At 37.2% G+C, this 22660-nt stretch overlaps 1 protein-coding gene across 13 annotated transcripts in view; it reads right to left on the bottom strand.

Moving 5' to 3' along the window:
- Positions 1–22660, bottom strand: part of ATP8A2 (ATPase phospholipid transporting 8A2) — a 667830-nt gene that overhangs the window by 584903 nt on the left and 60267 nt on the right. For 10 of the 13 annotated variants that reach the window (XM_074303628.1, XM_074303629.1, XM_074303631.1 and 7 more), the window contains one exon: positions 2876–3020. In XM_074303628.1, coding sequence (XP_074159729.1) covers positions 2876–2976 — 101 coding nt within the window. In that variant the 5' untranslated portion in view covers positions 2977–3020. Of the gene's footprint in view, positions 1–2875; positions 3021–3403; positions 3630–22660 lie in introns of those variants that run through there. The other 3 variants (XM_074303634.1, XM_074303630.1, XM_074303633.1) reach the window with 3 other exon arrangements.

Here is a 22660-nt window from a genome sequence, read left to right as displayed (position 1 = left end):
CCCATCTCATATTTTAGGTGCCAACTTCATAGTCACCAGAATAAAGATTCCCAATTCTGATCCTTTTCTGAGTCAAGTCTTTGGCTGCCTATCCTTGGTGGGGAAAAAAAGAGTAGCCTCCTGGCAATAATGTGCCAAGTCAGTAAAAAGTTAGGAGTGAGAATCCAAGAACCATACTTAGGTCCCAACAAATTGCAGATCTCTTTATATAACTGTGATCCACCTCATATAATTTACTTGGTATTAGTTTCTGGGGGGAAAAAACCAATATAAAATTTTTTTCTTCATATTTAAGGGGACAAAGCATCAGAGGTGCAGAATCTAAGATTCTAGGATTTTTATTTTTTTTTTTTTTAGTAAACTGTTCTTCCTCAGAGTATGTGATTTTCCTAATGCCTTAGAAGAAGGAAACAAAGTACTAAAATCATGATGTTCAATTTTTTTCTGTTTTAGAAAAGTTTTAACAAACTTTTGTGGCCAAATAGAAGGGCCTTGACAATTATTAATAATTGACTGAAATATTTAAATAAAGGCAAGTTTCAAAGTCACTATGGTAATAAACGATGCCATAACTTACCCTGCGATAACCATTAAGAGTTCAAGCAAGTTTTGCCAGTAATTCTTGATGAAACTAAATGCTATTTTTGATAAGCCTCCTAGAGTCAATGTTACATGATTGTTCTGCTTATCATTCTTACTGACAGACATATTGTATATCAAGAATGCATGGGCTCCAGGATCATAAAACAAATTACATTTAGATGTTCAAGATCTAAGTATTCAACTTTGAGTCAATTTTATGGTGACAGTACATGCTATGAAATTTAAAAGCAATATTTTAATAATTAATAAGTACAATGTTCAGCTAATTCAATTCTAATTTAGATCACTTATGCTGGGTTTTAATCCTGAGGCATAAGAGAAGAGAGGAGAAGAAGGAAATTCCTGTTCTATAATTTTTTTCTTGCTGCTAGTATTCTATAGTTTACATGCACTCACATAAAACCTTAATGCAACACACTGCCCTCTCAAAATTTTATGCTATTAAACTGCAATGAGACCCCCCCAAAAAAAGAATCAATTTTGTCCAGTATAAATTTCAGGAATTAAACTTCCTTTACTACAGTCCTTATATACAAGTTAAGAAAAGAACTAGAAGCTTTTTTCACAAAGTCAAGGCGACAAAAGATGCCTTTTTCCTATCACATTTCCTCTGTAGAATGGAAGTAAAATATAAAGAACACCTGTGAGCACACCAAACTCTTGAAAGAAAAATATCCTAACTGTTCAATTCCTGTCTTAATATAAAATGTTTTTGTGATTTTTTTTTAACTTTATACGTACAAGTTACAAATAAAAAGTATGAATTAATATAGATACATAAGTAGATCAGCACAGGCTAGACCTAGCATAACCCAGAAAGAAAGCCTTTCTTCTAAAATGGAAGCTGGGAATCCGAACAGCTTGGAAACTACTGAATGAATAAAACAAATCTCCCCAATATATCTTTCTTTTTTTTATTAATAGTTTTTATTTACCAGATATTTGCATGGGTAATTTTACAACATTGACAGTTGCCAAACCTTTTGTTCCAGTTTTTCCCCTCCTTCCCCCCACCCAGATGGCAGGTGGACCAAATATGTTAAATATGTTAGAGTACAAATTAAATACCATATATGTATACATGTCCAAACAGTTGTTTTGCTATACAAAAGAATCAGACTTTGAAATAGTGTACAATTAGCCTGTGAAGGAAATCCAAAATGCAGGAGGACAAAATTAGAGGGATTGGGAATTCTATGTAGTGGTTCATAGTCATCTTATCTCCCCAATATCTCAAACCCATCAATGGTCAGAGACCAAGTCTGAAAGCCTAGTAAGAAAAACATGTGCTTTTTCTAACAATAATATTAAAACTATCCTTGTACTGAAGGCAACATTAATCATTCTATTGAACTGATCAGAGGCTCAAAGAGAAAATCCATGATACCCATAATGCTCTTCCTCAAGAAAGAAGTCACTCCATATGTTAGTACTACTGTTCATTCTAATTAAGTCACTTATAATAGTTGCTGACATAATCTTCCTTTAACAGAATTGTCAAAATATTTTCTTCTTTTAATAAAAAATGAGGAATATTTTAAACATATTCTTGAAGAGAGAATGTTTAACTAAAAGTCAAAGAGAGCAAGGTTCTAGCACTAGATAGGTCCCTACTAACTTGTAATATGAGCTCAGACAAATCACTTCACCCCTTCTAGTCTCAGTTTCCTTATCTGTAAAAGGAGAGGACTGGAAAGTACCTCTAAGGCACCTCCTAGTGCTAACATTCTGCAATTCTATCTTTAAATTCCAATGTCAGAGAAGCTGAGAGTAACATCTGGGCAAAGTTAGTTCTCCTAACTCTAAGCTCAAACAAGTGAAGAGTAGTTGTTTCTTATGACACAAGCTGTTGGACTAAATAACTGCCAGATACAATGCTTGGGTAACAAAGTTTTATGAATTGTGTCATTTCTTTCTTTTTTGTTAAAGGATGCCTGTATAATCTGTAAACAAGAAATGTCATCCAGCGGTTGACTAAGGGCCTTGGGATGAGAAAAGAGCCTTCTCTTAGAAGGGAGGGGGAGCCTTTGCTCAGGGTTCCAGGAACTGTGGGCTGGAGGCAAAGGATCCCCTGAGCAAAAGAGGAAAGGCATAAGGGGTTTAGGCAAGTACTTCAAACTGGAGGGGTCCCTCGACTACAACTATTTTTGGTAGCATTGTTTGCTGCTGTTTGGGGGAGTTGAGTCACTAGAAAGAAAACGACACCAGCGTTCTAACCGCATGCACCTTCGGTTTCTCCTTGCTGCTCCTCCCAATTGCGTGATTTTCTTACCTGACCCGGTTGTCGTGGAACTTGGTTTGCTGGGGCTGATTGAAGTAAATGGTGCGAACGGGTGTTTCCTCAGGGTCCACAGTGGACGTGGCCCCGGACATCTCATCATCCGCTTTCTTGTAGCCCGAGGTGGTATAAACAGGTCCTGCAGCAAGCCGCGGAGACAAGGCAGGAAAGAGAACACAAAAGAAGTCAGGAACCAAGCAAGAGACGAGCAAACACTGGCAGCTGCTGAGGACGACGCTGGGGGAAGGATGCTCTCAGCACGATGCCCAGGTCCCGCCCATGTACCTATCCCCTCCCTGGAGATTGCCGCTGCTGCAGCTGCTCCCAGCTCCTCCCCCTCCGCCCCTCCCTCTTCCCCCTCCCCAGGCTGAGACTCCAGCCCCACAGCAGAGCGGCCGGGTAGCAGAAGTGGCCATCCCCGCCTCCCTCCAGAGCTAGGACTGGCGCAGGCGCTCGCTCCACCAACTCCCACCTCCCCTGAGCCCCGGCAGCACTGCGCTTGGGCGCTGGAGCAGAGCGCACCGAGTAGGAGCCGAGGGCCGGGCAGCAGGCCCTGCGGCCCGCGGGAGCTTCGGGCAGCTTCGGTCTGGTGCAAGGAAGGCGCCAAGTCCAAGGCCAGGACAGGACTGAAGGAAGGGAAGACAGCTGAGCACCAAGGGTATTGTTCTCCGGCAGCCCCAAGTCACAGCAGCAGCACAGAATCCTCTTTGGTAATAAGGAGGAAAAAGACCGAATCTGACCCGTCGGGATTTAGGGAGGATGGGGGATGCAGGCGCTTGTCTCTGAGAGGCAGACTCCGGGAGGAGGGGAGGAGGAATGGGGTTTGGTTTTGATGGAGAGACGCAAAATGATTTTGCTTGCAAGCGAAGGACGGCACAAATCAATCTTCAGCAGCCTTACAAATAACCTCCAGTGGATGATGGAAGGAGCTCTAGAGCAAAGAGGATCTCTGACAAGTGTGCTGCGGCTGCCACATCCCCCGCGCTGGGGAGGATTCCCCATCCCAAGGTCCTAAGGACAGCCTCTTTGTGAGTTTGCTTGGCTACCTGAAAACAATCCAGCCCAAGATCGGATTCAGGATATTTCATATGCTTCTCTGGATACAATACAAATCTGACCCTCCCTTTATGATTCTTTCTTCATGCCTATATAACACAATTATTTCTGTTTCAGAATGAACATTTGTGTGAGGGTAAATTCAACCCCCACTTAGGTAAGAAAGCAGGTCAATATTAGGTCTTATCGATCTCTAATCAGACACAATCTCTAAACACAATCTCTAAAGATTCTGACAAAAGTCACAAAAAAGTCTTCAATTTACTTTCATTTTTCCCTTTCCCAGTCCCTAGCACATAGAAGGGTCTTTCAATAAGTTCCTTAAGAATTCATCCCATCTACTTGGAATGAAATATTTTTGTGATAACAAAACCATAGACCAAAAGAAAAAGAATTACATTGAGAAAAGGATTGCATGGAAACTCTCATTTTAGCTTCTTTGCCATTTAAAAATAATCATTTACACATGAAAGCTTACAGAAGATGAATGTCTATTCACCATTTTGGAGGTAATATAAAGCAAATTCTTCTCACCTTATCCTGCCTCACTTCATTTAGAAAACTGACAAGTCTTTGTAAAGATAGATGTCTCTTTTTATAGACTATGCCACACTTGAAGGATATCCTAAACATTAAATTTTGAGGCATTATCAGGAATTATTATGGAGAAGGTAGACTACTTTGGGGAAGGAATCATATCTTCAGAATAAGTAACTTTAGAAATCAAAGAAACAGCTATAAAATTACAGATTCTCAGACTGGCAAGGGCAAGGATTTCTATCCTGAAGGACTCTTCTACCCCACCATGATATTCTGTTCACACTAACTTCAAAGAAATGCAATATCTCATTAAAATAAACCTGGTCTTTATTACTCTCAGAGCCCAAGGTTAATAAAGACCAAAGGTTAACACATTCTTCCCCAAACTACCAACATCCTATTCAGTAAGAAGCAAAGTACTTAGTTGAAGAAAGGCTACTGTTACCTCTGATACTGTCACCCAAACGCTGTATAAAACTCTTTATATGTATTTCTCCTTCTGTTCTGTGTATGGGCAGTTTCAGCCCATCACCTGATGCTAAACTTTTTATCTTTTAGTCTTGTTTCTTTAATTTATTGACCAGTCAAAATTGGGTATATGATGGGAGTAATTACTCTCCAGGAAGATCCTTAGATCTTTTGTTTGAGGAATTTCCAAACATTATTATCTTTAAAATAAGAAAAAAAAATCTGAAAATTCAGCTAGTTTATTAAGCTGCACTGAAAATCCACCGAGTGTATAACACTTTAGTAGGAAACCATTCTTAAGATATCCACATCAATGACTTGTAATGAAATTAAGCCAATGGAAACCATGGCCTGGGCCTTTTAGCAATATTTTTAGTCACTCAAATCCATCTGAGAAACCCTCTTTTGGTTCCAAGAAAAACAAAGCTAAATTTTGGATAAGGAAACTATTTGCACTTTAATCTTCAAACAACATGCTCAATTAGCAATAAACTATCCTGATTATTTCCTATGTGTCAGTCACCAGAGCTAAAAGCTATTCAAAGATATTCAATAGTACCTTCCAATGTTTCTCTACCTTAGAAACCTTCTCTGCTTTTGAATACCAGCAATGGTCATTGACTTCCTGTAAAAGGTTGAACAAAGCAATCTACTTTCTGTAGACATAATGAAGAAATTGAGGGTCAATGGAGAGGATGGTTCAAGATGTTTAAAATCTTAAGGCATTCTTTTTTTTTTCCCCCCTGAGGCTGGGGTTAAGTGACTTGCCCAGGGTCACACAGCTAGGAAGTGTTAAGTGTCTGAGACCAGATTTGAACTCGGGTCCTCCTGAATTCAGGGCTGGTGCTCTATCCACTGCGCCACCTAGCTGCCCCCTTCTACTTAAAATCTATGAAACACGATAGTCTCTCAGTTCACTAGGTTCATTTCTTCCCTTTATTACTGGGGGAAAAAAATTCTAGAACCATCTCATTTAAGAATATTATAAACTAGAGCCTCTACCAGGAGCCCTGACATAGGAAAAGAATAAGCTATGTCAGAATTATCTTTTTTGCTTCAAGGCATAAATCAACTTATTATCTCAGATTCATTCTTTCATCCCCTTCTCATCAATCCTACTTTTCAAGAAATCAGAATCATATTTGAAAATATCTTATCTTTGATTAAAGACAATGTCACATAAACTTTCTCACATATTATGCTGGTACAATGTGGCTATTAAGGTATAAATTTCATAGGTTTTCCTAGATAGAACAAGTGAGAAATCTCTACATTGTACCCCTGAGCAATGTTTTTACTTTGTCTGCATGTATTGCTTTTCCATTGATCCACATTTACAGTGAGAATATATGTATACCCCCTCCCACATATACACACAAAGAGAAAAAAGGAACATAAAATTAACTATCATCCCTATCATAAGATCAAAGTAAATATCCATGCTCTTCTTTCCATTTTTTTACTCCTGCCAATAGGAGCCAAGAAGCTTCTTGGACAGTAGAAAGTACTATGGAAAAAAGGAAAAGACACTTGGAGGTCTTACCATGACTGAAGAGTCAGGGAAACAGCACAGAAGCAACAATTCAAATCAAACATGTTTTTTGTATCTTTACTTTCAAATTTCCACTCCATACTTGATTAAAATTAACATTCTCCTAATTACAAGTGGGAAACTGTCCAACTCTGTAGTCATATTCTTCTTTCATCCTATAAAATCAGGCATCAAATCTGCTCTGTAAAGCCATTCACACCTAACTCCAACCTATTTCCAATCTACCTTCCCATGCTTATTATATTTTTCTCCCGTTATAGTTCAGTCAAACCATGGGTCTTGTTGATGTTCTCTAGTCAGCTGGCATTTATTATGCTACAATATTCTAAAAAACTAAAAATACAAAGAAAGATAAAGTTTAGCTCATGTTTTCAAAGAGGGAAAACAACACAAAACTACTGTAGTACAAAGGACATATACACAGGATGGTTAATGTGGGGGAAAAGGTACATTGTGGTAAGATGCTTTAGTGAGCTTTTGGCAAGAGTCAAAGATCTGGAGAAACTAAAAAATAATGAACAAAAAAGAAAAATCTTTCCCAAAATAGAAAATGTCTACCTAGAAAGTGAAGTGGGTTTAAATACTGTAATTACATATGAAGTGGCCCGTAAGACAAAGAAGGCACCTCTTTAGGCAAAGACTACATTTATACCCCAGCCACTTTTCAACCTATATAAAATTCTCAGAGAAATTTGGGAAGGAAAAAAATGAAAACCTGAAATCCCTAAAGAAACATGGAATGACTGACTGAAGGAAGAAGCTTCTAAGTAAAGAAAAATTTGGAGAAAAGGAGAGCTAATCCTTCTTCTTTCTCTAGGCTGTAAGAGATAAATAGCTTCATAAATAAGGTGATTACAGGAGATCAGCAGAGGAACTCATCCTAAAGAGACACCTATCTGCAGAGCCTCACCAATTCACCAGTAGCTGCCCAGAAATATAACATCCTTTCCTATCCAGGCTTACAATCAGGAGGCTATAGTGAGAAGTTAGTATAACCAGCAAGGGTCCTACCAGGCCTAGCTTAGGAGACCAGCCCATCCAGATGAGACATCAAATCCTAGGATGGATAGAGCTCAGAATTACCAGAATAGCAGAGAGTAACTAACAGAAAATTTCATGAGAATCTTCTGGAGAAAGTACTTTCTGGAGAAAATGACTGTATCCCTTACACTTGTGCTTAACTGACAACAGTTAAGTACAAACTCCAAGTTCTTGCCCATTCTTCCCTCTTCAGTATTCTGTGTGTATTTGTAGGAAAGTGTGCCCCCTTGGGGGTTAGAATAAAATAATTTGGAATTAGACTGATTGTGAAACCATTTGAGTAAATATTTTTGTCAGAAAACTAAGTCTACTGGCTTTTTTGTTTTGTATTTATTGTTTTGTATTAATTTAGAGACTGGGACACTCTCTCACACCCATGCTGGAAGTGTAGTGGCTACTGACAATTTGTTCAATCAATCAATAAAAAATTATTTTCTGTTAGTGTTCAGTCATGTCTGACTCTTCATCATCCCACTTGGAATTTTCTGCCAAAGATACTGGAGTGGTTAGCCACTTCCTTCTCCAGCTCATTTTACAGATGAGGAAACTGAGGCAAACAGTGTGAAATGATTTGCCCAGGGTCATAAGCTACTAAGTATCTGAGGCTGGTTTTGAATCCAGATCTTACTGATTCCAGACCCTGAACTCTATCTACTGTGCCCCCTTGCTACCCTTACTGGGCATCTATTTCATGATAGGCACAGTGCTAAGCACTGGGGATCTAAGTCTGAAAAAACAAAGATAGTCCTTGTCCTAGAAAAATTTACAAATGAATGAGAGAAAACAATAAACAAAAGCTAAAAAGCAAGTGGGGTTGGGGATGAAGTATGTGAGAAGGAGAAGGTTCCCAACTTTGGGCCATAGTGGAGAAGTCAGAAGTCCTAATATAATGCAGTCTGGTGAGAAATGAGGTTTAGCCTACCCTCCTCTCAGAGAGGCGGTGATGAGGTGGAGTAGTAAACCCATTACAGATCTACATAGAAGCTTTGACTAGCTCCATTTCCGAACTAGGACTGTTCATCTGTCTTTAGATAGACTGGTAAAGCCCCTCTCCAGAGGCTCATTCATATTCATTCATTCATAAGGTAGACACTCAATCATTTTAGTCCCACTATAGTTCAAAGTTTCTGCGGTGGCAATGATTTGGGTAGGTGCCACCAAACTGAACCTACTGAGGACTATTAGGGGAAATCACACCAGTCTGGGCTTAAGAATTAGGATTTAACAAGATAGTCACCCAAGTTGCCCATAAAATCTTTGAAGTGGTATCAGCCATCCCTCTGGGGGCCCAACTGGTTAGCAAAAGTGTGAACTGGTCAGATAAAATCTGAGGGGACATTATACACAGATGAGGAGGAGAAGAAAATGGAAAAACTCTATGTGAGCTTAGAGAAACCATCTTCTCTGTCACTTCAACAAAGAAAGTAATCTTAAAGAGCAAAGAAATGGAGCCTGCAAGGTTGTGCTGGACCTATTTCAAAGGGAAGTCTCTAAGTCACCTCATCTAGGGTGACCACAAGGCAAATCCAAAATTAAAACACTTCCCTCCCTCCAAATCACCTGACACAATTCAATGAAAAAGCAAAGGAGCAGGCTTAATTTTGCCCTATAACTGTGTATAATTGTGTTTTGTGTGTGTGTGTGTGTGTGTGTGTGTGTGTGTGTGTGTGTGTGTGTGTATCTAGCTACTTTACAACTGCCCATCTTGATTTACTACCCTCTAGTCAATAGGCCAAGGGAGGAGGAAATTACTCTTCAGAAGGTTTTTATGATCTCTGGGCTGAAGAACTCCCCATCAGGGACTGTTTATCTCTGTAGAATTATAAACTGGAAAGAAGAAATTGCCATTTCTGTGTATCTCCAGCTCCTAATATAATGCCTATCTCATATAAGACAATAAATGCTTGTTGCTTGGCTGAAATCTAGACTATTTTTTCTCTGAATTTTTATTAATTTCTCCTTCTCTACCATCCTAATCTACATGCACATTATCTCATGTTCTGATTATACTCTTAAGCCTCCTAGTTGACCTTGCTCATCCAAGTTCAATGTTCTACTATCATGCACATCCACTGGCAAACCCAGCTCAAACTACCTTAAACTTGAAACTATTCTGCCTGGCTTTTGAATTCTTCCACAATTCAACCCTACTATCTCACCTTATTTCCATAGATCATATCTTCTCAAGTTCAGATAGACTGAATATTTTATATACATCATATTCATTCACAATTACAAAATTTCACTGTTATTTTACCTGCTGTGCTTATATTTTACTCCAATCCCTAAATCCCCTTTCTTCTCTATTTCCTATTTAGAAAGTTTTTATTTTCCAAGCCCCAATCTTTTCTAATCAATCAACTAGAATTTAAGGCCCTATTATATAACAGGCACTGTGCTAAATGCTAGAATACAAAGAGAAGGAAAAAAAATCCTTTCTCCTTACTTCTTAATTCCCAGTCTAAAGGGGAAGATATGGAAACAAAATAAATATAAGGTAACTTGGATTTACTATCAGAGAAAAGATCGGGAAAGGGTTCTTGCAGAAGATGGAACCTGAGTTGACATTTCAAGGAAGTTAAGGAAGCCAGGATGTGAAGATGAGGAGCCAGACGGTCTAGAAATGACAAGCAATCAGTGAAAATGCCCAGTGTTGCAAGATGGAGTGTCATGTGTAAGAAACATCAAGGAAGACAATGTCTTTAGATTAAAGGATACAAGGGGGTAAGAAGTAAAAACACTGTGAAGATAGGAAGCACCCAGGCTATGAAGGTTCATGAAAGCCAGAGTATTTTATATCTGATCTGGGAGAGAGTCACTGAAATTGAATGAAGGGGGGAAACATGTGATACGGTCAAAATGACATTACAGAAAACCAAGTTGACAAGTGAATGGAGGATGTACCAGATTAGGAAAATTCGAGGCAGGAGAGTCTAATGTAATAGTCAGGGTGTGAGGTGATGAAAGCCTGAACCAAGATACTGTACCTGCAGCATTAAAGAAGAGAGGGAAGTGTATGAGAAGTATTCTGAAGGCAAAAACCACAGTTCACAGCCACTAATTAGATATGGGTAGAAGAAAGAAAAAAATAAGTAACTGAGATGGTACTATCCTTAACTGTAAGAGGGAAGTTTGGAAGAAAGGAAGAGATTGAGGGAAGAGAAAATTAGTTTAGTTTTGGGCATGTTGTGTTTAAGTCTTCTACAATTTGAGATGCTTAAGAGGTAGTTGGAGATACAAGACTAGAAATTCAGAGCTACACAAATGGATCTGAGGATCATCTAGGGAAATGATATAGAGGGAGGGCAAAGCCTGGATTTGTTAATAAATCCTTTCCCTTCTCTCACATGAACATTAAATTTACTTTTCTTCATCATCCCCTTCTCTTCCGGTCCCCTACCCTATGACAAAGCAGTCAGTCCCATGAGGTAACCCATAATTAGTGAGCACTGAAAGAAGATCTGACAATGGAGACTGAGAAGGAGTAGTCACACAAGTATAAGGAGAACTAGGAGAAAGCAATGTCACAAAAAGCTAGAGAGAAGAGAGTACCATGGAGAAGAGGCTAATCAACAGTGTCAAAGGGTGGAGAGATAGCAGGAAGATGAAAATTGAGAAAAGACCATAGATTGGTAATTAAAATACCACCAATGACTTTGGAGATAGTAATTTCAACTGAATCATGAGTTTGTAAGCTAAACTGAAATGAGTTAAGAGTGAGAGACAATGAAATGGAAGCACCAATCATAGAAGGCCTTCTCTAGGAGTCTAGTTAGAGAAGAGGAAAACTACAGGATAAAACCTATCCAGAATGGATGGATGAAGTGAGGTATTTTGGTTGTTTGTTTTTGTTTTTTATTTTTTAAATATGGAGAAGACATGAATATGTTTCCAAGTACTGGTGATTATTGATTATTTAATCAATAGACTGGGAGTTCCTGGACTACTTTAGTCCTTAACTTCAGTTTTTCTAAAAACAGCTAAATGTTTAGCATTTAATTGCCCCATTTTAACTTTTAATTATAAACTCCTTGAAAGCACAAATCATATTTTATAATGTAAGCTGTAAGAAAAAAGATCCAAGATCATTTGGAGGAAGAAGCAGGGGCTTAATACCCCTTCAACTTACATAATGCCCCACAGTGAGTGAGGCCAGCATCCCTGAGTGAAACTTGTCAGTGATCAGACTACTGCTCTGTGATTTCTGCAGTGCTGACCCATTATGTCCTAGACCTCTTGGGAGGAAAGTAGGTATTCCCACCATTTGGGTTGACTAAGAAGGGGTAACAAATGTCCTATCATCTTCCCTTGCCTTTAGGAACCAGTATAGTGCCAAAGAAAGACTGCTACAGTCACTTAATTTTTTTATGTCTCAAATTCCTCAATTATAAAACGAAAGGATTACACTACATAACCTCAAAAGGTCCTTTAGCAATCTAGGATCTTATGAAAGTGAATGGAATACAGTAATAATTTATGTTCTTTCATGTTTAAGATAGTGAGTTATGAAAACTATAATAAATAATTAATTTTATTTAGATATTATGAAAGAAAATTTGGGGGAGTAATTTGAATGAAATTAACAGTTTTTTTCAGTTTTTATAACTCACAATATTAAAAATTGAAAAGTGAGTGGCATTTGTTGTTATTGTTAAAAAGGGAAGAGGATAAGGATTGTTACTATTTAAAATTTGGAAAATCAATAGAGTAGGAGCTTGATAAATGTATTTATTGGCATCTGGAAAAATTTTTAAAAAACCTAGTAAGAAGGAAGAAAGAATAGTCACAGAAAAGGAACTATGAGAGAGCAAATGGACTGTGAGTATATATTATATTCAGTAGTATAAAATATATGCACATTTCACTAATATCCCACTTCTACTTCCCCCATCTTGCTCTTCACTAAAAAAGCTCTTCTGTACTTCTTTTATGTGAGATAATTTACCTTATTCTACTTCTCCCTTTAATCTTCTCACCATGCACTCCTCTTTCCTCACCCTTTTTCTTTTTTTAAAGATATCATTACATCATATTCAACCCACACCCATGTCCTCTATGTATATACCCTTAACTGTCCCAAAAATGATAAAGTTCTTAAGCGTTAGAAGTATATTCTTATGTAGGAATGCAAATAGTTCAACTTTATGGAATCTCTTATAATTTCTCTTTCCTGTTTACTTTTTTTTATGCTTCTCTCTCTACTCTCATATTTGAAAATCAAATTTTCTATATGGTATTTTCATGAGAAATTTTGGGAAATCTTGTTTTATTAAACATCCATCCTTTCCTTTCTTTCTCCTCTCCCAAAGATGGATAGGTAATTCTTGGTTGTAATCCTAGCTCCTTTGCCTTCTGGAATATCATATTCTAAGCCCTTCACTCTTTTAATGTGGAAGCACCTAAATCTTGTATGAGCCTGACGATAGCTCCATGATAATTCCAACAACCAATCATCAAGTTCTAGCTATTCTACATCCACAATATCCTTTGCATCTATTCCGTTATCTTTAACTAATAATACTACCACAAATCTAGATCAGGCCTTCATTATTTATTGCTTGGACTACTGTAATGGCTACCTAAATGTTTTGTCTCCTTTCATCTAAGTCTCTATTCTCCTCAAGCATCCTTCACATAATTATTCAAGAAATCTAACAAATTATCAAACTCTGCATACCCTTTGATCCAGCAGTGTTTCTACTGGGTTTATATCCCAAAGAGATTTTAAAGAAGGCAAAGGGACCTGTATGTGCAAGAATGTTTGTGGCAGCCTTCTTTGTAATGGCCAGAAACTGGAAACTGAGTAGATGCCCATCAATTGGAGAATGGCTGAATAAATTGTGGTATATGAATATTATGGAATATTATTGTTCTGTAAGAAATGACCAACAGGATGATTTCAGAAAGGCCTGGAGAGACTTACATGAACTGATGCTGAGTGAAATGGGCAGGACCAGAAGATCATTATATACTTCAACAACAATACTATATGATGATCAATTCTGATGGACCTGGCTCTCTTCAACAATGAGATAAGCCAAATCAGTTCCAATACAGCAGTAATGAATTGAACCAGCTACACCCAGCGAAAGAACTCTGGGAGATGACTATGAACCACTACATAGAATTCCCAATCCCTCTATTTTTGTCTGCCTGCATTTTTGATTTCCTTCACAGGCTAATTGTACACTATTTCAAAATCCGATTCTTTTTGTACAGCAAACTAACTATATGGACATGTATATATATATATAGTGTTTAATTTATACTTTAACATATTTAACATGTATTAGTCAACTGGCCATCTGGGGGAAGGGGTGGGGGGAAGGAGGAGAAAAGTTGGAACAAAAGTTTTGCAATTGTCAATGCTGAAAAATTACCCATGTATATATCTTGTAAATAAAAAGCTATAATAAAAGAGAGAGAGAGAAAAAGAGAGAGAGAGAGAGAGAGAGAGAGAGAGAGAGAGAGAGAGAGAGAGAGGAGAGAGAGAGAAAAGAAATCAAACAAATACAAAGTGGGATTTAGCACTGACAGAGACCCTAAAAAGTCATCTTTTTCAAAACCTTTATTTTACATCAAACTTAAGCACTGGGAGATTGACCTAAGGTCACACAGCTGGTAGGTAGCAGAACCAGAACTTAAATCCATGTCTTACTACTCTAAATCTGGAATTCTTTTTCTATACCTCATGCCCTTTAAAGCCTTACCATATTATTTCACAGACCCCAAATCTTCTTTTTCTCCCTATTGCCAATAAGAAAAAAAAATCAACTCCATAGACTAGTGTTTCAGGCTCTTTACAATCAGAACGCAACCTCATTTTAAAAATGTATACACTATTATTCCCTTTTAATATACTACACTCTACCCCAATTAGATAATTGCTGATTGTTTTCAATTTACATTCCATTTCCTGCCTCTGTTTATTCATAAAGGTTATTTCTCATATAAAGAAGGTATTCCTTCCTGATTTCTGGCTTTCCGATTTTTCTTTAATACTCCCCTTCCAAGAGGCCTTCCCCTAAAGTACTGTCATTTCTCCAATTTTTCTAGAGCTCTCTGTCTGAGTCTTTTTTCTGCCCTCATAACACTCTACCTTGGATGACATTTACCTTTGAATGAGCTATCCTCTTCAGTAGAGCTTCTTGTAAGAGGAAGCTTGTAAGTTTCTTGAAGAAGTGGACTGAATTTTTACATTTATGCCTCTAAGGACTGGTAAATTGCCTCTCACGTGGATATTTAATAAATATGTGTTTGATTTGAATACTTACTAAATTTTTATGGTCTAGTTGTGATTTCATTGGTAAAGGGAATTTCCACTTGAGTTATCTCTTTCTATCAATACAAATTGGTATTTGATCTGAAATTTATAGTCAGAGAGTTGTCTGGATTGAGAAATTAAGCAATATAGCCAGGGTCACATGATTAATACATGTCACAAGCATGTTCTAACCAGTTCAGAAGGATTATTTTTTCCATATTATATAATTTACACCAAGAAAATACTACCAATCAGAGCTTAATTTATTGTTTTATTGATCATTTAGATTTAATAAGTAATGAAGAAATTGTTAACGTCTCTGATAAAAAAAAAATTATTCAAATTGATCTTAAAAGTACATCCTCCATTCAGTTTTTCCCCCTTTGTACAGTCAAATGTCAAACATTTTCTAGCATACCCTTGATTACAAGGGAAACTGAAATTCAGGTATTCTTGACTCAAAAGTATAGCTTGCTATCTCCCCTGTTTATATACCAACTCCTAACTGATTTGACATGAGTATTAATTTAGCAGATTAAGAAAATTCATTTTAAAAATCTCAAAATACAGTTCAGAAACAAACAAAAAAAAAAAACAAGCAAATAAAAACTCAGCATTTGTTTCAAAATTCAGTGATTGTTTATTAAGAAAGCCTAGCTAGCATGTAAACATAACAAAAATACTAATGAGTATGATGAGGGGAAAAAAAAAAAAAAGGAATAAGCATTTGTATAGTGTTTACTATATGCTAAGCACTGTTAAGCATATTTGATACAATCCTGATTTATCCCACATCCTCAACCAATGAAAGCTGATATTCCTCTGGCCTTAAAAGAGCATTTGGAGAAGAGAGTAAAGGATGATTATTTTTCCTAAATCTACCAAAGGCAAATGTAAAACATCACAGTAATTCTAGCTTTAGTTTGAAAAGCGAGCTCTAAATCCCTCACACATACTTCAACTTCCCCAAACTCCATATTTTCAAATACTGCAACTATGCTGTTTTTACCCCAGTATTCTAAGGAAATAATGACTGGCAAAACAAAAAGTTGCTATTGAAGGAACATGATTTCATTTTGTTGCAGAAATGACAAAGCTGCTCTCCTTTCCTTTTTTGAGGTCCATGGGGAGAGAGAGAGAGGAGAGACAAGAAACAAGAGACAGGACATTCAGAATATTGTGTTCTTGCATACAGCAAGCATCCAAATATATGTTGACAGGCTCCTATAAGTTTTTAAAAATTAAATTTTGAAAATGGATTTTAATCACTGAAGCCTGATACTTAAAGATTCAAGCTTCAAAACTCACAGGTTTCCATGGTTCCATGAATGTCAGTAGTGTTGGGATTACCAGTTAATGTCTACCATTGCTAGAACCTAATAATTAATGAAACACTCAGTTATCAGAACAGAGATGAAGTCAAGTATATGGGTAGCTAAGAAATAATTAACATATGTAATTTCTCAAAGTCAGGTTTAGGCAGAAGGACAGAAATTCAGCTAAACAGGTCTCAGTTTAACAGACAGTTATTAAAAGCAAGACAGGATTAAAAAAAAAAGTTCCAAATTCAAATTGATAGAAATTAAATCAGAAAAAGGTAGCAACAGTCAGATGGTAATATGCACTTTTGCTACCAGAACAGAAATAAATAAGCTATGCTTGGTGATTATATCTGGAAGAGAAAGGGGTAAAACTTCAGAGGTCAGTTATGACATTTAATAAAGGAGTAAAGAAATGTAGAGGTCAATCAAGGCACCAAGTATATATTTCCCAAGATAGTAACCTAGTATGTTATCCTGGGATTATTACTGAGTTTTTACTACGCACTCCTAGGGTACTACTTAGGCAGGTAATGATAATAATAATAAAAATAGCTAACATTTATATAGCCCTTACTACCAGCCAAAAACTATGCTAAGTGCTTTGTAAATATAAAAATAAGAGCCTGGAAAAGACAAGCTTAGGGATTACTGATGAAAAAAACAAATAAGAAGCAGGGAGTAAGCTAGATTTCCATGACAATGGTTGTGAGCATATCAAGGACAAACAAATCTTGAATTTGCAAGCTCGATCTTGAAACACAGGTCCAAGGGAACCATTTGAGTAAAGTTAATGTTTTAACCATATTTATGTATAATGCTGATAGATATAAATGAATACACTTATTTAGTACTACTGTTAGGCCAATTTCCTATCCACTTATATTCCCAGTAAATGACAGAGGAGACATATGTTCAAGGAAGTTATGACATAGTAATAGAACAAAATGAACACACTTGAGAAGACAACCATAGGTCAATAGTCATTCTAATCCCAGCTAGAGGGAATCCCTATAACCATACCTAACAAATGAGCAGCCATTCTTTGCCCAGAAACCTCCAAAAATAGAGAAGCCCTCCACTTAGCCAAGGAAGTCCACTGCACTTTGAGAGAGCTCTGGTGGTAAGGAAGTTGTCCTAACTCCAGCCAAAAACTATCTCAATAATCTTCATCTATTGCTCTATTTTCTGCTATTGTTAGTCAAGTAGAACATATCTCCTTCCTTTTTCCAAATAATAGGGATGGGTCAGAGCCAAAACTACTCAAAACTGCCTACCCAGCTAAGAAATGTGGAGCAATAAAACCCTAATTTGTAGACTTTTTTTTTGTTTGTCCTCTGCAAAACAAACAAACAAAACAAAACAAAACAAAAAACATCCAGTCAGATCCACAATACATTGCAAAGACTTTGGTTTCCTTATCTGGATGAAAATACTTCCTGGCTTCTTCCTTCTCTCTTACAATTTACAACCTTGTAGACTGTTAGCCAAGTCCCAAATTTTCAGTATATAAAGATCTTCCCAAACTATTTCAAACTGCTAGACTCTCTTTTCAGAGTAGTTCATCAATCAACAATGGTGTAAATAAACTTTTTTGTGACTTTTAAGATAATCTCTTTGAATTATTTCAAACTATGAACCATATTTCTCACACACTTCAAAAGCCTTTCAAAAACCTGAAAACAGAAATCATATACTCAGTTCCCTAATCCAACCACTAGTCAAGTCTTCTCTTTTCTATGCTAAATTTTCCATGTCCATAGGAGCAAATTCTTTCCAGTTCAAATACAAAAACCAGAATTAAGTTCCGAGAGAGCAGGGGCTTTGCTTCTTTTCTGTATCACCATTGCCTAGCATACTGTTTCACATAGTAGATACTAAATAAATGTTTATTGACTGATTGGAAGTCTTTACAAAGAAGACAAGATTTGATCCATGAAGGATCTAAGTAGATGTGATGAGAAGTAAACTGAGGTTCTAAACCAAGATGGGTCAGTTCCTTTTCTCTCTCTCCTTCCTTCCCCAAAGTAACCAAGGGCGGAGTTCGGCAGCAAAGGAATTTGCTACTTAAGGCTGTATGGAAACAAAGTCTTTATAGATAGTAAAGGGATAGACAGGCATTTGGCCTTCAGGAAGACCCAAAATGCCTGAAAAGGGGGATGTCAGTTGACGGGCATTTGGCTGGTATATACCAAATGCAAAGATTTCATTTTTCAGCCTTCCTTACATATATACATGACGACTGGAGTCATCAAAACAATGTTTGCACAGAGATGTTATCAAAAGGTTCTGGAGATATTTGTCAATAATACAAGAATTCTCTGTTGTTGTAAATAAGACAAAAATTCTCTATTATCTCCTTCAGTCTATCCCAAAAAAGGAATTTCCTGTTGGTATTTTTGATCTTAAGCTATCTCCTTTCCAAATCTCATCAGATGGAGAAGAAGAAAAAGAGCAAAGTATGAGTAAAAGTTGAAGGAAACAAGCAAAAGAAGAAAAGAGGGGTAAACTATAGAGTAGATCACACAATAGTGAGAATCCTCATCTGGCTGAAGAGAAGAATTAATAGTGGAAAATAAGACTGAAGATGCAGCTTACAAGTTTGGTAGGTATTGCAAATTGGCTATTATCTTGTAAATGAAATAGGATGATATGGAAGTTATTCATGCATTTGTTTTTACCAATATTTTAGTGCCTTCTCTAAGCTAAGTATTCTGTTGGGGGCTTTAAGCAAAGGTGGAAAAAAACTACAAACATATATCAGATTTCCTCCACTCTAGAGAAATTCTCCCTATAGTAGGGATAAGGATGTTTACAAATAATCATAATTCAAGGAATTAAATGCTATAGAGATTCAGAGGAAATAGATTATTCCTAGTTGGGGTTGTAAAGGGCTGAAACTCTTAAAAGGTATACTTGAATTAGACAACTGAGCACTTAAGGCTAATTACCTATTAGGCAATGACTCTATTAGCATATGTTTGGAAAAATGGCCCTTCTCATTGTTTGGTACAGGCTCAATGTTAGGTGTATACAGATAATCATAGGCAAGGATTAGAAGGTGGGGTGAGACAAGTGAGACTCACTTTGCAGCAGAACTAGGAGGAGAGAAATTAGTGGTGAGCTTTGTGGTAGTTTGTCTGTCTCCTTCACTTCTCCCCCTAAAGACCAAGGACTTTTACTTATCCTCACTCTGGCTGATCCAGAGGCTTCCAGGAAGCTAGCCTGTACTTTACATGGGGTGATCAGAGAAGTTTCATGAAAGAGAAGGTGGCATATGAACTACACCTTGCAAGATATATTAATTAAAGTGATAGAATGGAAGTCAGAGGGAATGGCTATCTTAAGAATGGCAGGCAAAAGGAATGGCTATCTCAGTGTAAGTCTGCAAAGTAACAGCTCTTTGAAGATTCAAATGTTTCATATGAGGGGAACTGGCCCATATGTCTGAATATCATGCAACCAATTAACTGAAAAAATAAAGTTTTCCTATTTTTCATGGCAAGTAAATGAAGCACCAAAGCAATTCAATAAGCTCATTTCATTACATATGTACAATATGTTGCTGAAAATGAAAGGAAAGAAGATGATGTTAGGGAAATGGTTTTTATTTGTAAACACATTTATTACCATTTGTAACACCTTTCATTGTGATAAAAACAAAATATCTATCCCAATCAATGATTGATAAATTAATGACACTATCAACAATACCACAGAGATTTTTTTGACAGTAAAAAGCCTATCCATAACATTAATATTGTGGTTATTGAAATTAAAAATATGAAAATGGTATTGGCTAAAGCTGTGAGTAACAGCTGACAGTTACAGAATAATGGTTTGAAGTTAATAAGGTTACATTTATATCCCTTCAAGCACGACACTTCCATATAAAGTAAAAGGGTAGTCTATGAGTGGCAAGACATCATTCATAGTCGAGAAAGATGAGAACTTTAGTATCCTACATGTATAAATTGACAATGTGACAAAAACAACCAATTCTGATCAAACCTTTGGATGCATTAAATGAAACATAGTATTTAGAATATGAGAGATAATACTCTATATACTTGTCCAGATTAAACCCTATCCAGAGTACTAGTTCACTAATAGGCATCACATTTTTGGAAAGTGGCTGATCAGCAGGACCATGTCTAATAGCTGCCTTACAAGGAAAAGTTGCAAGGACTGATTGCGTAGCCAGGAGGAAAACAGATTTACAACTATCGTAAAAGCAGTCTTCAAGTATATGAAGAGTTGTCCAGTAAAAGAGAGATCAAACTAGTTTTTCTGAATGACCTCTTGTCAAGAATGTTATAAAGTTACATCCTTGCTTAGATATTCAACTCAATCAACAATTATTAAGAACTTATTTTGTGCCAGGTACTAGAGAAACAAATTAAAAAATAACTCCTGCCCTCAGGCAGCTTGCTTTCTAATGAATATATAGGTAATTAACAGTAAATATGAGAAATTTGAGAAGGAGAACACTAACTAGAAGAATGAACAAAAATCTAGCCATAAAAAAGACTCTGAGGCAGTAGAAATCTGTGAAAAACAAAGTAAGCCATTTGGGCTGTAACAGTGAGTTCTTTTTATCACTCCTTCCCCTTTTTCTGAACCGACCTCCTTCCCTTTACCACACCCCCCTTTTTTTCTTTTATATCAGTAAAATCAAATTATCCTTGAGTATTTTTTATATACCCACAACAAAGTTACAGTTCTCAAGGGTTCTGTGTACCTTTTTCTGTTTCTCTTCAGTCTTGTGGATGTAGATCAAATTTTTTGTTTAAGTCTGGTTTTTTTCTTAGAAACATATAGAATTCCTCTGTTTCATTGAATGACCATCTTCTTCCATGGAAAAAGATGCTAAACTTAGCTGGGTAGTTCATTCTTGGTTGCAGTCCTTGATCTTTTGCCTTTCGGAATATCAGGTTCCAGGCCCTTCTATCTTTTAATGTGGAGGCAGCCAGATCTTGGGTGACCCTTATTGTGGCACCTTGGTATTTAAATTGTTTTTTTCTAGCTGCTTGCAGGATTTTCTCCTTTGTGTGGTAATTCTGCAGCTTAGCCACAATATTCCGTGGTGTTCTTTTTTTAGGGTCTATTTCAGAAGGAGTTCGATGAATTCTTTCCACATCTACTTTCCCTTCTGTTTCTATTATCTCTGGACAGTTCTCTTTGATAATTTCCTGTAAAATAGAATCTAGGCTCTTTTTTTGGTCATAGTTTTCTGGAAGTCCAATAATCCGCAGATTATCTCTCCTAGATCTATTTTCCAGGTCTATAGATTTTCCCAGTAAGTATTTGACGTTGTTCTCCAGCTTCTCATTTTTTTTGTTTTGTTTGACTGATTCTTGGGTTCTCTGTGAATCATTCATTTCTATTTGTTCCATCCTGACTTTTAAGGAGTTATTTTCTTCTTTCACAGTTTTTAGTTCTTTTTGTAAATGCCCAATTTCGTTTTTAAATGAATTATTTTGCTCTATTGAGTTTTTTTCCATTTCCCTAATTTTTTTTTTTGAGAATTATTTTCTTTTTCCAATTCAGAAATTCTATTTTCTTGAGACTTTTTTATCTTTTCCAATTCAGAAATCCTACTTTCCTGTGTTTTTTTAACCTTTTCTAATTCACTAATTTTGTTTCCCTGCATCTCCTGTGAATTCTTTATTTTTTCCAACTCCAATTTCAGGACATTGTTATTCTCTATCATAACTTCCCTTTCTTTTCCCCATTTTTCTTCGATCTCCCTCAATTTCTTAAGAGCTTCTTCTAGGAGAGAGTTATGTGATGGGGGGCAGGAATCGTTCCCCTTTAGGTTGTTATCTGATTCTCTGCTGTCAACTTCCTCGGGGTTGGACACCCGCTCTTTCTCTGTATAGAAGGAATCTATAGTTTTTCTAGCTTTTTTGCTCATACTTAAAAAAAATCTTTTGGGGTCTGTCTCTGGGGTAGGAAATTATTTACTTCTTTACCAGCTTCCTCCCAGACTGGATGGATGCAGCGGCTCCTGAGCCTGAGCTAAGAGAGAGCTCTGGGAGAGAATTCCCCACCCCCTCCCTGGGAGTGCCTCAGAGGTGATTAGCACTACTGTGCTTCGAGGGCGTAGAATAGTGAAGACTGCAGGAAGCCCAGGCTATGTGTCCGGGTGGGGAGTGGATGTTTGCAGCAGGTGACGTGAGAAGCCCCTGTGCTCAAACTGGAAGTGTCTGCCAGAAACCGCGGTCCCTAGTTCAAAGGTTCCGCTTCTCTGGGACTTCCTGGAGCTGAGTTCCACTCCCTCCAGCTAAGCTAGGCAGTGTGTGTTGCCTTGGGCCGTATCCACCCACTTGTCAATCTCTTAACTATTCTCAGGAGGTAGCTGAGGCCACACCCCCTGGTGCCCCGAGTCCACAGAGTCACCCCCAGGGTCCGGGGAAAATCTAATCTGAGTTTTAAAATATTTTGGCTTTCTCTTCTGAACTGCTAAATAATTAGCAGAGAAGAGCTAACAGCCTGTGCCAGATTCCTTTACCTCAGTGGCTTCTCTGATCCCAGAG

Source organism: Sminthopsis crassicaudata, chromosome 3 (assembly GCF_048593235.1).
Source record: "Sminthopsis crassicaudata isolate SCR6 chromosome 3, ASM4859323v1, whole genome shotgun sequence".
NCBI classification, from domain to species: domain Eukaryota; kingdom Metazoa; phylum Chordata; class Mammalia; order Dasyuromorphia; family Dasyuridae; genus Sminthopsis; species Sminthopsis crassicaudata.
This window is presented reverse-complemented; position numbering and strand designations above follow the sequence as displayed.